The 16,325-nt window shown below is 30.8% G+C and overlaps 2 protein-coding genes across 2 annotated transcripts; both read left to right on the plus strand.

The window, feature by feature from the left end:
• Positions 1 to 8,717: 8,717 nt before the first annotated feature.
• LOC140175547 (uncharacterized) lies at positions 8,718 to 10,380 on the plus strand. The gene is made up of 5 exons (XM_072204052.1): positions 8,718 to 9,134; positions 9,247 to 9,334; positions 9,416 to 9,430; positions 9,527 to 9,628; positions 9,842 to 10,380. Exons 1-5 carry the CDS (start codon positions 8,718 to 8,720, stop codon positions 10,378 to 10,380), a joined length of 1,161 nt encoding a protein of 386 aa, XP_072060153.1.
• A 27-nt stretch (positions 10,381 to 10,407) lies between these two features.
• LOC140175548 (uncharacterized) lies at positions 10,408 to 10,806 on the plus strand. Its single transcript, XM_072204053.1, has one exon. It carries the CDS (start codon positions 10,408 to 10,410, stop codon positions 10,804 to 10,806), a length of 399 nt encoding a protein of 132 aa, XP_072060154.1.
• Positions 10,807 to 16,325: the final 5,519 nt, after the last annotated feature.

A 16,325-nucleotide genomic window follows, 5' to 3' on the forward strand; every position in this document is an offset into this window, starting at 1 on the left:
TTTCATTGGAGTAAGTTCAAAATGTGAAACAACCCCTAATGCCTTTCCAATAGCTGGGAACATACTTTCCCCTTAATTATGAAGAATATCAACGGGCTCATCATCAACTCGCCCTGGTAGGTTGATTCTAGTCTCAATATTATCCAAATATCTAGAACAGAAAGTCAGGATTTCCTCAGATAAATAGCCTTCTACAATTGAGCCTTCTGGTTGTGCCCTATTACGAACATATACCTTTTTTATAAATACAATAAAACGCTCAGTATATACACAATTAATTCAACTGAGTGTACTAAAGGGGTTTATCAGCAAGCTAACCTTTCTATTGGATACATCCACCGATAATGTACTGGTCCACCAACAGTAACCTCATCAACGAGATGCACCATGAGGTGAACCATGACGGTGAAGAAGGATGGAGAAAAAATTATTTCCATCTAACACAGAGTTTGCACAACATGATTCTGAAGCTCAGTAAGTTGCATAGGGTTTATGGCTTTCCCACAAAGTTCTCAAAAAAATGATGACAAATTTACAATCACATTAGACACCGGACTCAGAAGTGCATTCTTCACCAAAATTGGGAGTAATTGTTCTATCAGAATATGGCAGTTATGACTTTTCAATCCAGATAACTTGCACTGTCGTAAATCAACACAACGAGCAACATTGCTAGAGTAACCATCTGGAAAGACCACATTCTGCAAAGTCTTCAGGAATACATCTCTTTGTGAATTCAACATCACAAATACAAAAAGATATTTACCACCTTCCCTTGGCCATAATTCAGGCCTTATGTCCATGCATTGTAAATCTTTGCGAGCTTTAAGATTGTCCTTTGATTTGCCGCTATCATTTAGGATAGTGAAGACCACATTGTCACACACATTTTTTTCTATATGCATCACATCGAAGTTATGACGCAACATCTGATCCTCCCAGTACGGGAGGTCAAAGAAAACACTATTCTTTTTCCAATGCGAGTCATCTTCATCCGCATCCTGACCATTGCGTAATTTTTTGGATGTCACAGTTGAACTCTTCCCAAATGAAACGTGCACATTAGACTGTTGCCTCAATACATCTGTTCTGAATAACTTCTTTGGTGGATCTCTACCTTTGACCTGCCCGTCAAATCTATTCCGGTCTAGTCTGTATTTGTGTCCCTGATTCAAAAAGTGACGATAGCCCATGAAACACTATTTTTGACTGTCTTTCAGCCGATGTGGCTTAGCGTCCAAGTTACACGTAGGACAGGCTAACCCACTATGCGTATTCCAGCCAGATAGGTTTCCCAATCCTGGAAAGTCGCTAATAGTCCACATTAGTGCCGCACACATCTTGAAAGTGTTTTCCTCTTTGGCATCATACATTTCAACGCCATCCCATAATTGCTTTAACTCATCTATCAAAGGCTGAAAGTAAACATCTATGTCATTACCTGGCATTTTCGGCCTAGGAATAAGCGTTGATAGAATGAAAGATGTCTATTTCATGCAAAGCTAGTGTGGAAGATTATACAGAATAAGAATCACAGGCCAGATGGAATACTTTGTGCTCATATTCCCAAAGGGATTAAATCCATCGCTCGCCAAGGCTAGGTGAACATTGCGCGGATCCGTCGAAAAATTAGTATACTTTGCATCAAACTTTTTTCAGGCTTCAAATTCCCTTGGATGCCTAAGGAAATGCCATAACATATCACTTGATGTCTTGTTGCACATGAATAACCGTTGCAACCATGGTATGAGAGGAAAGTAACGAAGAGTCTTGACTGTTATAGGTTTTCCATTTCTCTTCACAGGTACGTTGAGCCTAACAATAGAGCCCTTTTTAGTCTTCTGTTTCCATCTTGAACAACCACGTTTCTTGCACCTAGTCAACTTCTCATCATCACCTCGATACAACATACAATCATTTGGACAAATATCTTTCTTAGTATATTCAATACCCAACTTTCTTATTGTCTTCCTGGCTTCATACACTGTCTTTGGAAGTTTTACTTGTTCGAATGCGTCCCGCAGTAAGTCAAGAATCATGGACATTGCCTTGTCACTCACACTGCACATACACTTGATATGATAAAGCTTCACTAAGAATGATAATTTGGAGTACTTTGAGCATCCGGGATATAACTCCTACTCTTCATCTGACAGTAGATCGTTAAAATCCCGCACTGCGCGACTTGGACCTTCATATAAGTACAATAACACGTCTTTATCATCTTCTGCATGTTCGATTATTGTGATGTCCTCACTCCCATGTTGCATCGTAAAATTGAATGTCTCGTTGACCATTTGGTGCATTTAATTCACTTGGGATATCAGATTTTCATCTACTCATCCCAATTCAGATCTCTCTTCAATCGGCTTCTCACCATGACGCAGCCAAATAGTATATCCAGGGGAAAATGATCGTAACAACAGATGATCGTATGCATCCTCTCTTGTTTGCATAAGTTGAAACCCGCATTTAGGACATGGACACTTTATCATGCCATCGGAGGATGCATTCGCAAACACAAAGTCTAAAAAATTGTTCAATCCTTGCTTATATTCCACACTATTCTGTGACTTTGAAATCCAGGTTTTATCAATATCTAGTATAGTATCAAAATATATCAAACTAATTAATAGTGGCATAAGAAAAGTGAGAAAACAAACTTGTAAAAATTTTTCTCCATCAGAATTCTCACGATTTAGTTTTAGCTAGCAACTTAGGTTTAGCAAATTACAGTTGATATGAAATTTAGTGAGGTTTGCACAATATAAAAAATATCTTTCCTTCACTTACTACTATTTTCATAAGAGAAATTGTGACGAATAATACTTAAATAAAATACAACCACATATAGTCTTATTAGCACTTTTTATAGTTTTGGCATTGTTATTATTTAAAATTTTTGTCAATGTACTTTAAAGTGAATAATGTGTAACTAATGTCTTTATCAAATATTTTATTACTTATACTTGTTTTAACTAAATTATTGTTTAGGTGTCATGTAACTTTGGTCGAACTTGTTTTCATTTTATGTTAACTAATATTGAAAAACTTAAATATTAAAATCCAATAATGATTCTATTGTTATTTTAAAAGAAATTATAAATTTAAATTAATAAATTATATTTTATTGTCAGCCACTTTCTAATTTAGAATAAAAGATCCCTTACGGTTTCAATTTGGATTTCTCAATTATTAGTTGAGAATTAGACATTATATATATATATATATAGATTTTATTCTATACTATTTTTAAATATACTTTAACATATGATAAATAATATAAAAAAAGGTGATTCATCTCTATCATCTATACCAATATATAATGGGGATACACAGGTTTAGTATCCAATTCTTTCTTCCTCTTTTGCCCCTGTTTCTTTTTTATTAAAAAATGGGTTTATCCACGACAAAATTTAAAAATTGACACTACGTACTCAGTGTAAGTCCCACATCGGTTGGGGAGGAGAGCGAAGCATGCCTTATAAGGGTGTGGATACCTCTCCCTAGCATGACGCGTTTTGACGAGTGAGTGTGGGGGGCTTCGGTTATCATCCCTATCGTCAAAGGCAAAACCGTGAGGCCTTGTGTGCCAAAGCGGACAATATCATGCTAGCGGGTGGTCTGAGCGGTTACAGATGATATAAGAGCCGGAGCCTGGATCAATGTGTCAGCGAGGGCGTTGGGCTCCCTTAGGGGGGTGGATTGTAAGGTCCCACATCGGTTGGGAACGAGAACGAAGCATGCCTTATAAGGGTGTGGATACCTCTCCCTAGCATGACGCGTTTTGACGAGTGAGTGTGGGGGGCTTCGGTTATCATCCCTATCGTCAAAGACAAAACCGTGAGGCCTTGTGTGCCAAAGCAGATAATATCGTGCTAGCGGGTGGTCTGGGATTAATTATAATTTTATCTTTAATTTTTCATGATATTTTTTAAAAATTATTAAAATATAAATAATTAATATAAATAATGTTATACTATAATGATAATAATGATATAAATAAAATTACGTCAACAAAATATTAATTATTTATTATTTTTTATTAGTATTTTTCATATATAATAGCCCATAATACAATAGTATATAAGTGATCAATATATCATTATAGTACAATAACTGATGGTATATATAATATAATTATTTTATTAATAGTTATTTTAATGGGACAATAGTATTTAAATTATTAAGAAAAATAAATCATTATTAACTAAAGTCCTTGAAATAATTAAATCTACAACACATATGGTTTACATATTTTTTATGTCCAATATTTATTTTTTTTAAAAATTACATATAAAAGTGTACTCATTAATCAAATCTATACCAATATATAATGAACTATACCAATGTATAATGGGAATAAAAAAATTTGATATCCAATTTTTTCTTCCTATTTTATCCCTGTTTATTTTTTTGTTAAACACTGAATTCAATATAACAAACTGTTATTACATCCTCCATATCTTTTATTCTTTTTCATCAAAGAAAGAATTTACTCCATGAGTATCAAACTGATTCACTATCAACCCACAACATATTTTAAAATTGAAAAAAATTGCTACTAATATGTACTCAATTTAAAAACTAACTCAATCTCAATAAAAAACTATTCCATCTTCAGTTATACTTAACTCTCAAGAGAATTAAATTACTCTTTCCCTTTCAATCTTGGTCTCGCAAACGTTTTTCTTCTCTGCATATTATTGCTATCTTTCTGACAAATAGAAATGGAAACTTCATAACAGTCACGTCAACATCTATCCACTTGGACAGATTATGCTAGGCGAAGAAGACAACATGATCGAAGAACAAAGACAACAACACCTAGCTAAAAGATGTGCACATTATCGGGAGATGATTCGACAATAAAAACAAATTGCCATATCAACTGATACAACTCTAATTCTCACTCCAATACCAAAATGGAGGTATTCGAGTAACTACAAACATAGGGATAGCCAGATTGACTACAATTAGACAAATGGCTTGAGCTACCACCTATCATCAATTTGTTACAGGTAACACGATAACTAAATTTAAATTTCTTTGTTATGAATTGAATTAGTTCTCAACAATTATATTTTACTTTTCAAAAATACAGGAATAGAAGGCATGACAATAGAATTACCACAAGTAATAGAAATTAAAATAACATAATTGGTTGCTATTCTATCATTAATATTCTGTAACAAAATTAATCAAATTAATATTACTATATATGATTTATTTTATATATATTACGAAATTATACAAACACTGCAGTGTCTTTCTTAATCAAACAACACCTCAATCAATATATGAAGTTATAAAGTTAACATTAAAAATTTAGAATCCAACTTTTTCAGACATCATTCATCCATAAAAATAATTTAAAAAAAAATTAATGGTCAAAATAATAATATTTTTTTAATATTTCATTTTCATCCTACAATATAATATATAAGGTAATATATAATATTTATATGTTTATATTTATATTAAAAAAGAATAAAAAAATGTCATGTAAGACTAACAACAAAAAGTACTCTCATGTTAAAGTTTATCATAATAATTTTATAATAAAAAATAAAATTTATATATTAAAATAATAAATCAATGTAACATTAAATTTTTTAACAAGAATATATCTCACTTACATATAAATAAACGGTTAAAAAAATTACAAGAGTTATTATTTTTTATCTTCTGTGATTAAAAAAGCACGGCGTAAATAAAGATTAATTTCTTTTATTATCAACGTAAACACAAAAAAAAATATAATAATATAACAAATAAATTATTTTTTAAACATATTTTTGCATTCTTAATTATCTTAATTGATGAAATACTCATCATATCATCAATTTATGATAACAAATTAAAAAAATAAATTAAAATATCTCAAATATTAATGGACGAGATTCAAACCTTTGAAAAAAATACTATAAAAAAATATAATAGAAGCATAGAAAAAACTATTTATATTATAATAAAAAAATATAAATCAATTCTAAAATAATTAAAGTTACCGATATTTTGTTTCACGCAATCAAAGTTAACTAATATTATGATAACTAATTCTTCTCTTATGAGTTTAACTTATGCTTATTTTCTATATTGCTCTTTAAAAATATAGGTACAAAAATACATGGTAACGGAGTTAGTCCAAGTAATAGATCCCTGGTTAGTATCTTTATATGCTTTAAACATGTAAACACATCGATATAAGTTATTTTGTTTGCACATTAAATCTTCTTAATGTAGAATATTAACAAAATCAACTAACTTAATTAACACGCTTTATTTTATTGCTAAGCATTAATTTTTTATTAATTCTAATTCTAAAATAATTAAGTTACCAATATTTTGTTTCACGCAATCAAAGTTAACTAATATTATGATAACTAATTCTTCTCTTTTGAGTTTAACTTATGCTTATTTTCTATATTGCTCTTTGAAAATATAGGTATGGAAATACATGGTAATGGAGCTAGTCCAAGTAATAGATCACTGGTTAGTATCTTTATATGCTTTAAACATGTAAACACATCGATATAAGTTATTTTGTCTGCACATTAAATCTTCTTAACGTAGAATATTAACAAAATTAACCAACTTAATTAACAAGCTTTATTTTATTGCTAAGCGCTAATTTTTTATTTTTTCAAAAAAGTATATAACATATACAATTTGTATTTTTTTAAATATAGGTGTACGTCGAGACACCATTGCTACTACTAATTCAATTTCTCAACCAATTGCTTCTTATGAACCAACTACAAACAATACTAGAAGCCATACAAATATGAATGGTGAGTACTCTATTTATATTTCTAATATTTTATCATCATCATATAATAATCATTTAAAATATTTATTATATTGAAAAAATATAAAATTTTATTAATATACATTACTATATAAAATGTGGTTAGTTAAATTTATTGTATTATTATGCTTATTAGTTATCATAATAACAAATGAATTTTTATATGTTTATTATCTGTATTGCTCTTTAAATTATGCTTACTAAATATTGTAAACAAAATTCTAAATTTAATAAAAAATTTAAAATAAATACTTAACAAATAAAACATTTAAAATAGTTGATACATCCATAAAACTAATAATAATGAGAATAACTTTATAATAAACTTTTCGTAACAATATATATCTTTTAAAATTAAAGAGAAAAATTGAACAATAAAAATAATTTAAACACAAAAATAATAATTAACATATACTATAAAAATATTGATGTCCTATCTCATGTATTTAAAAATAAACTGTACATATTTTATGGGTTCTTTTTATTATAAGGTCATTAATAAATTAAAAATTTAATAAATGGTAAAATTTACTAATGACACAATGTGTTCTAATTTCTTAAAATAAAAAAATATTGAATTAAAAGTTATATTAAAAGTTACAAGTCAATAGGTAACTAAATAACGTAGACTTCAAATTAAAAACATAGATAACGGTGAATACATTCTTATGAGTTACAAAAAATTTTTTTAATGAATCACTAATTTAAGTACTAACAAAAAAAATGCTACTACAACTGTTATCCAATAGCAAAAACTATGAGATACATAATATCATGTAGTGATGGAAAATAAATTTTAACGTCGTTACAGTAAATAGGGAATAAACCCTTGATGATAAAAATATTATCAAATTAAAATTTAATAATGTAGGAAATATTATTAACATAAACACCAACAAAAATAACAAAATAAAAGTACACCATGCATGTTAACCATAAAAAATATTTATGCAATTTTAATGGACAAAATTTTTATTGTATCGTTAATTTATCATAATAATTTTTAAAAAAATAAAATTAAAATTATTACAAATTATTGGGCGACATTAAAAACTTTCATAAAATTGAATAGCAAATAAAAACACAATAGAATCATATCATTTTAAAAATATTTTTTGTATATTTCAGTATAACTCAGAATAAAAATTTGCTCTATTAATTAAATATTTAACCTCATATATTACCTAGAACTTTAAACTTTGACAATCTTATATGAGTTTAGGCAATAGAAAAATCTAGAAAAAGATACTACATCTTTAAAAATTACGTTTATTTTTCAAAAAACAAACCTCAATTGAAAAGTTGTATACATATTTTTTGTTCACTCTTTGATTTGACTATCTAAAATAATATGAAATAATTAATGAATTCTACCCGAGTACTTAACCATACAATTATTGGCACATAGAGGAAAAGAAATCTATAACATAATATTTTATTTACCTATGCGAGTGCAGAAATTAGACACCATGTCCGAACATCCCACAATTGTGCTCGAAATTTTCAAAAGAATACAACAGTACTTCAAACTACACTATCTACTACAAGGACATGTACACACTGTAATGCACGTCTGTTTCACCATGAAACATTTGACATGTGTTGCAATGGAGAAAAAGTCTCTTTGTCCCAAGTAAAATACTCCTCAGGAATTACTTGAAATCTAGACCCTTCTGCAGAAGGGAACCATTTCAAAAAACACATTCGTGGTTACAATCACGTTTCATTCACTTCGTGCGGTGTATACATAGACGAACAATTAGCAACAGAAATTCATGGTATATATACATTCCATGCTCAAGGATCAATGTACCACAGTATAGGAGGATTTCATCCGGATCAAGGGACGCGTCCACGCTTCTTGCAACTGTATATATACGATACAGAGCAAGAGTTATAAAATAGGATGCTGGAGAATACACAACTGCGTGAAAGTTTGGTTTTGAAGCTACAACAATTGTTGCATCGATATAATCCTTTTATCCATGTATTCTGCCAGCTTGCACAACGACTAGATATGCAAGAGTGTAGTTTAGTGATTAGAGAGCGACCTGCTAATCAACCACAATACAGTCTCCTAACTTCTTCACAAGTAGCAGCCATAATAGTCGGTGATGACATTGAAACAATAGTGCGTGGACGAGATATCAAGGTTCAAACTCATGTTGGTAACCTCAGAAGGATTCAGGAGTTTGTTGGCTATTACGATCCCCTACAATATCCTCTTCTTTTTCCATTTGGAACCCATGGATGGGATATAAATACTCGAACTCAACATGGAAATAAAGTATCATGCCGGAAATATTATAGCTATATGCTCCAGGTACAAACTCATATATTCGCTACATCATTTATAGACTTCCATAGATGATAGTTTATACCAATACATTATTTCACAATTTCTAACAATTTTCTATAATCCTCAATATTCGTAGATCTGCCCCAATGACCACTCAACAGTTTTGCAAGCGGGGCGACTTCTTCAACAATATGTTATTGACAACTATGTGAAAATAAAAACAGGCAAGTTAAGATGGGTTCGACAAAGACGAAAAGAACTTTGAGCTGAACTGTATCAAGGCTTACAAGATGCTTTGCACACAGGAGAGAATAATGCTGGTAATTATTCAATTTAATAGCCACATGATTAATCATTACATGTTCCTGAATTTAAACTTTAAAACTAATAATACTTTTCTCTAAAATTGGTTTTAGAAAATGTTGGTAGAAGAAGGATATTACCATCATCGTTCGTGGGTAGTCATCGAGACATGACTCAACAGTACGAGGATGGAATGGCTATTGTTCTTAAAGAAGGCAAACCAGATATTTTTCTAACTATGACATGTAATCCATCATGGTCAGAAATAGCTTCGCAACTCAATCCTACTCAAACTCCACAAGATCGTCTGGATCTAACAATTATGATTTTTAGAGCCAAGTTCGAATAATTAAAGCAGGATGTTATTACCAAAGGTGTATTGGGAAAGGTGAAAAGTTATAATTATGTCATCAAGTTTGAAAAAATAGGATTGCCACACGTGCATATGTTTCTAATCTTAGAAAATAATGACAAGTTGAGTGATCCTGACCAATATGATAGTTTGGTCCAAACGGAAATATCATGTAAAGAAACAGAACCACACTTACATGAGGCAGTGCTAAGGCATATGGTCCATGGTCCTTGCAGAACACTAAATCAATCTTCACCATACATGAAGAACGGTCAATGCAAATGCAACTACCCAAAAGAATTCGTACCAGAGACACAACGAGGTGATGACTCATATTCTCAATATAGAAGGCGATTTGATACTCCAATCCCTATAGACCAAAATGTCATAATTGACAATAGATGGGAGGTTCCGTACAACCCTTGGCTACTACTGAAGTATGATTGTCATATCAATGTAGAGATATGTAGCATTATCAGGAGTATAAAATATCTATACAAATATTTCTATAAGGGACCAAACCGTGTGGCAATGGAGGTTCATAGAAGTTCTCATTATGATGAGGTGCAACAGTTTATTAATGCAAGATGGATTGCCGCTCTAGAGAAATGCTGAATAATATTTAGATTCAACCTTTACCGAATGTACCCATCAGTTGAAAGGTTGCAAGTTCATTTGCCAAATCTACATCAAGTGAGATTTTATGAGCACCAAACTATTTCTGAAATAGTTAATAATGACTATTTCTCAAGAACAATGCTCACTGAATTCTTTGCATTTAATCGGGCTGATGACCAACAATCTAGGCATCTTTTGTACAGGGAAATCCCAGAATATTACAGTTGGCACAGCAAGGAAAAAGAATGGCGTCGACGCATGTCACAAAAGAGAGCTATCAGTCAGATCTATACCGTTTCGCCAACAAAAAGTGAAAAATTCTATTTGCGTATTCTGTTGTCAAATGTAAGAGGCCCAACTGGTTGGGATGATTTGCTAACAGTCGATGGTGTCCAATATTCATCCTTTAAGCAATCTGCTTAGCATAAAGGACTGTTGGAGAGTGATAGTAGTATAAGATCATGTTTGGTTGAGGCATTCATTTTAAGAATGTCATGTGCTTTAAGAAGGTTGTTTGCCACCATTTTAATTTTTTGTGAGCCAACAGATGTAAGAAGTCTGTGGGACGAGTTTCTTTCATGTATGGCGGATGATTACGCATCAACAAGCACTACAACATGCAATGAATTGACAAATTGTTTGCTTAGGGATTTAAATGAAATCCTCCTACAGCATGGAAAACATATTGTATAATACGATTTACCAGCTCTAACCTCGGACAACGACAACGACAACTTCATTCCTAGAATTATTCAAGAAGAAATGTCCATCGAAGTTCCTCAAGAAGACCTGTGTTCTATAGAAAGATTGAATCATGACCAGTCTATAGCTTTCAGGTGCATTATGAATACAGTTGATCGAAGAGAAAGTGGAGTGTTCTTTGTTGATGGACTAGGAGAAGCAGGTAAGACATTTCTTTATAGAGCTATAATTGCAGACTTAAGAAGTAAAGGACATATTGTCTTGGTAACTGCGTCCTCAGGAATAGCTGTAACTTTACTACCTGGTGGTCGAACAGCTCATTCTAGATTTAAGATCCCAATCAATGCAGAGCCATCCTCCACATGCAATATAAGTAAACAAGATGATCTCGCAAAACTGATTAGGTAGACGACAGCGATAATTTGGGATGAAGCGCAAATAGCTAATAAAGACACAATGGAATCATTAGACCACATATTGCGAGACATATTAGAAAACAATAATCCATTTGGAGGAAAGGTGATGGTTATGGGTGGGGATTTCCGCCAAGTACTACCTGTTGTGTCGAAAGGAAGTAAGTCGCAAATGATTTCATCTTCTATTGTTAAATCACATTTGTGGACATCCACCAAAATTCTCCACTTGCGACAAAACATGCGATCTCTTAATGATCATGATTTTGCAGAGTATCTCATGCGAATAGGAGATGGGATTGAGCCTACCATATCTGAGGACTTGTTACACATAGAAGCACACATGGTAATACCATGAGAAGGTGAGGCACCATTACACAAATTAATAGAAGAAACTTTTCCAAATTTGCAATCTCATGGGTGGGATGCATCTTACATGGTGGAGAGAGTGATATGAACACCCAAAAACCATGATGTACAACAGCTCAATGATATAATCATCAACCAATGTTTGGGAGACGAACAAATTTTAGCATCCTTTGATAAAGTAGAAGGAAATACAAATAATCTGTATCAACAAGAATATCTTAACTCAATCTCTACGGATGGATTGCCACATCATACATCAGAGGTAAAAAAAGGTGCTCTTTTGATGTTACTGAGAAACATAGATCCTAAGGCAGGCTTATGCAATGGCACAAGGTTATTGTGTCAAGAAACTTTTCAAAATATGTTAGACGTGGAAATTCTAATAGGCCATCACTTTGGACAAAGAGCTTTTCTGCCTCGGATAAAACACAAAACAACTGAGAACTCAGAATTACCCTTTGTGCTTATTAGGAAGCAATTTTCTATAAGGTTGAGTTTCGCCTTGACAATAAATAAATCACAAGGGCAAACTATTCCTAAGGTAGGGATCTATCTCCCTAAACATGTGTTCAGCCTGGTCAATTATACGTTGCACTATCTCGAAGTATTTCTCAATTAACCACAAAAATCTTAGTCAAAGAAGGAACAGTAGCTGAAAAAAGCAGACAATTCACAGGGAATGTGGTGTTCAAAAAAATTTTGTTACCTGCACCTCAGGTAATTTATGTGCTTAGGAAATACATCCATCTTTTTACAAGTATAATCCGTGTATTATATAATTTTATCATTGCAATATCAACATTGGAATAGATAGTTTTGTTCACTAATTTTAACAACTAATGACTAAGATTTTTTACAGATAAATTGATATCAAGAGAACTTATCAGCATATTAAAAGAGATAAGCGAAAGGAACTTGAACATCTACTTTATCCAACAAGTATGCACTAACTACGATTCACATAAATGATAAAAATTATATCATACATCCTTAAAATATATCATTATTGGTTTTTTAAGAAATTATAGTTTGCAATATTTATATTTACCTTGAAAAAATTTCAAAATTTGATTTCTTTAAATGTTTGCTATCAATTTTATAATTTTAGAAATAAAATTATAAAAATTAAAATTTTAAAACAAATAAAAGGTAGAGGTATGTCTTATTTGGGATGTATCATTACTTAATTCTAAAGTAATATATAAAATACTACTGAAAATATATTGTAATACATATATGCAATAAATTACAGAAAATAGGATTCCAATCATTATGGAGTACATGGAAGGATGAGCAATCAATTGCATCAATGAGACCAACCCACAATAAAGTAAGGATTACAGTATTAATGACAGTGACAATTGCATTGATGATACATATTTTTGTTTTAGTGTTATTGGTCAAACGTGAAATTGACTCAAGTTCATCCACTCAAAATAATTTATTCTATTAGTTGGGGAGGTACAGTTAAAGCAGACAAAACTCAATTATGGAAGATGGTAAAAAGAGAAATATTGGATCAAAAGAAGAAAAGGTAATGCAATAAATTTTTATTACATAATAAATATTTCCGTCTATTTCGTCCTATATACCAATTATGTTAAAACTTTAACTTTTTTTTTAGCCATGAACTTAGAAGAACACAACTAACTCATTTCGACACAAAACAATATCATTGCAGGTAAGTGTTATTAAAAAAAATACCTAACAAAAAAGATGTTATATCATTTAATTTACATTTTGTCAATGATAAACAAGGATTAATGTCATTTCTTTTGTCCTTTCAGAAAGTTCAATGCAAAACAAGATATCACAATTCTACAGATTTTAATTGAATTCTTCTCTATAATAAGGAATCAATTTAATTGAATAAACTTGAAGCATTTATATGGTTATTTTTATGGTAAACAAAATCTGATAGTTCTTCAAGACGCAAGAAGTTATTGACAAGGAGATGTATGATGAATTACGAAGGATTTTTTTTCAGGTACACAATCTTTGTATTCTCCTAATTTTTTCATTAATTCTCTTATATTTTGATATTTAAAAACGAAAAAAATAAGCATATTCATTTCTTCTATCCTTCCAATATTTGTAAAAAAATGAAGGCCTTTTTAGATTCAAAATCATATTTTGGCCTACCACTTAAAAAAGAAGAAGACAAACATGAATATCCATGATATTTAGACAAAATTAATCTTTTGTAAATAACTAACATGCATTTTGGTTTATAGATATATTCTTTTTAAATTAGGATAACATTTTTGTTGTTATTTCTTGAACTATACCTTTTTCTAATAATATATACATATATCTTTATTGTGTACTTTTATAATTTAGCATTTTAAAGGTTGTTTTTATAGTAATTTTATTCTCAACAAAATATCATATAAATAAGGCTACGTTAATTTTAAAATGATGAAAAAAATACTTATCTAACAAATTTAAAGGGTGAATGATATATTAACACCAACACTAAAATATGATATAAATAAGATCACATCAATATCAAAATAAAAAAGTGATCTAATAAATTTGAAGAGCGAATAATATATTATAAAAATAAAATTAATTTCTTCAAAATAATAGAAAAGCGGATGAATATGTACGTTAGTGCTTGTTGAGCCGTTAGTTATATATAACGTGTATTTCAAATAAGTTACTAGTTAAAGATTTAATTTTACTATAAAACTAAAAAAATATAAATAACTTAAACTAATAGAAATATGATAAAATTCTTGCCCACAAAACAAAAAATATAACCACTAATAGAAAAAATAATTACAGAAGATTGGAAACCCAAACGCATTGCCTTTCGTGAATTTTATTTTAACTTTGGACCTTTTATTCATCGTCACGATATCTATTTTGGTTAAAAATGATTACTAAATATGCGGGTTGATAAAAAAAAGATAAAATGACTGTAATTGCTTTTTTAACCTTTGTTTTGTTATATTTTTTGCGATTTCCTCCATTTGAAATAATCATTAAATTCAGTGTTTAAAAAATTAATGCTTTTATTTATATTTTCAAATTAGAAATCTAAATTTAACAGTTGAAATTAAATTAAAAAAATAAATCAGCTTAGGTTATCTAACATGTAAAAGAAAAGGGAGAGTACTACATGTGTTCCGTAGAAAAAAAATTGATGACAACATGAGTAGAAGTTATGTGTAAACAAAAAATGTGTGAAAAAAACAAAAAAAATTGACTGATAATTATATTTTTGACCAAATTTTAAGCTGACAGTTATAGTTATTATTGTTTAGTAATTAGAATAAGATGAAAAAGTGAAAATTGGACACCAAACTTCTTATTCCCTTTATATATTATTATAGAAATGGTTTGAGAAAGAAAAAATTGAACAAAGTCAATATTTAATAGATTTTTATAATTTGCAAAAATTATTATACCATAATTAGTTGTAGTTGGTTTTATATTAAATATAAAGATAAACTTAACCATAAAAAACCACTTCAATGCATCAAAAAAACTTTTACACATGTAATAAGGCATAACTTATTCTTTAGAAAAAGTGTGAATTATTGTTGCAGATATTTTTTTATTTAGATATATTTTTAAAAAATAAAAGTAAAATAGTTCTTCAGAAATATTTTTTTTAAATTAAATTTACACATAACTCCATTTCTCTTCAAATTATTATCATACTATTATAATCATAGTTATAAAAACCGAATCGAACCGGTCGGTTCAACTAAGTTAACCAGAAATCGATCACTAGAACAGTTCGATTCGTCTAAAAAAAGTATAACAAAAAATCGGTAAAAAACCGGTTGGTTTTTTTAGGTTTTCTGGTTTGATAAATCCCCTAAACCTATTGGACTACCCGAAAGCTCCCCACTCCTCCCAGGCCCCCACACATCTCCTCTCCTCTCTGAAAATTAACACGACAAACAAAAAAAACCCTAGCCCCCCATTCCCATACCGCAGCCACCGCCCACCGCAACCATCGCAGCCCCCAACAGCCCTGCAGCACTGTGTCGTTGTCATCGCTGAGCGCTCTCTCTCTGTGTTCATCGGCGTCGTCTGGACATCGGAAGCAGGGTTAAAGATTTCTCACCGTCGTCGTTGTCGAGCTCTCTCTTCTCCTCACGCGTCGCCGCCGAGCTCTCTCTTCTCCTCGCCATCGCCGTCGAGCTCTCTCTTCTCCTCGCCATTGCCGTCGAGCTCTCTCTTTGTCGTCGTCAAGCTCGCTCTCTTTCTCTATGTCCCTTCCTTTGGTCAGCTTAAACAATGCTTCTTGAGTTTATTTTTTCTTATTTTGTTGATCTATTTTTAATAATACTTAATTAGTGATTGAGTTACTGGGGTAGTTCACTGATATTGAGTTGCTAGGATTTTGTTAATTTCTGATTATTCTAAGTTACTGAGATTGCCATAATAATATTGTTGATTATTTTTCTGATGTCTCTCTGTCCCTTCCTCTGGTCAGCATTA

The sequence above is a fragment of the Arachis hypogaea genome, chromosome 10 (assembly GCF_003086295.3).
Source record: "Arachis hypogaea cultivar Tifrunner chromosome 10, arahy.Tifrunner.gnm2.J5K5, whole genome shotgun sequence".
Classification (NCBI taxonomy): Eukaryota; Viridiplantae; Streptophyta; class Magnoliopsida; order Fabales; family Fabaceae; genus Arachis; species Arachis hypogaea.

Excerpts from the sequence above, each read along its gene's own strand:
- LOC140175548 (XM_072204053.1), top strand. The coding sequence starts at position 10,408 with ATGTACCCATCAGTTGAAAGGTTGCAAGTTCATTTGCCAAATCTACAT.
- LOC140175547 (XM_072204052.1), top strand. The coding sequence starts at position 8,718 with ATGCTGGAGAATACACAACTGCGTGAAAGTTTGGTTTTGAAGCTACAA. Across the intron at positions 9,135-9,246 it reads ATTATAGCTATATGCTCCAG|ATCTGCCCCAATGACCACTC; the intron begins GTACAAACTCAT and ends CAATATTCGTAG. Across the intron at positions 9,629-9,841 it reads GGCTATTGTTCTTAAAGAAG|GATTGCCACACGTGCATATG; the intron begins GCAAACCAGATA and ends TTGAAAAAATAG.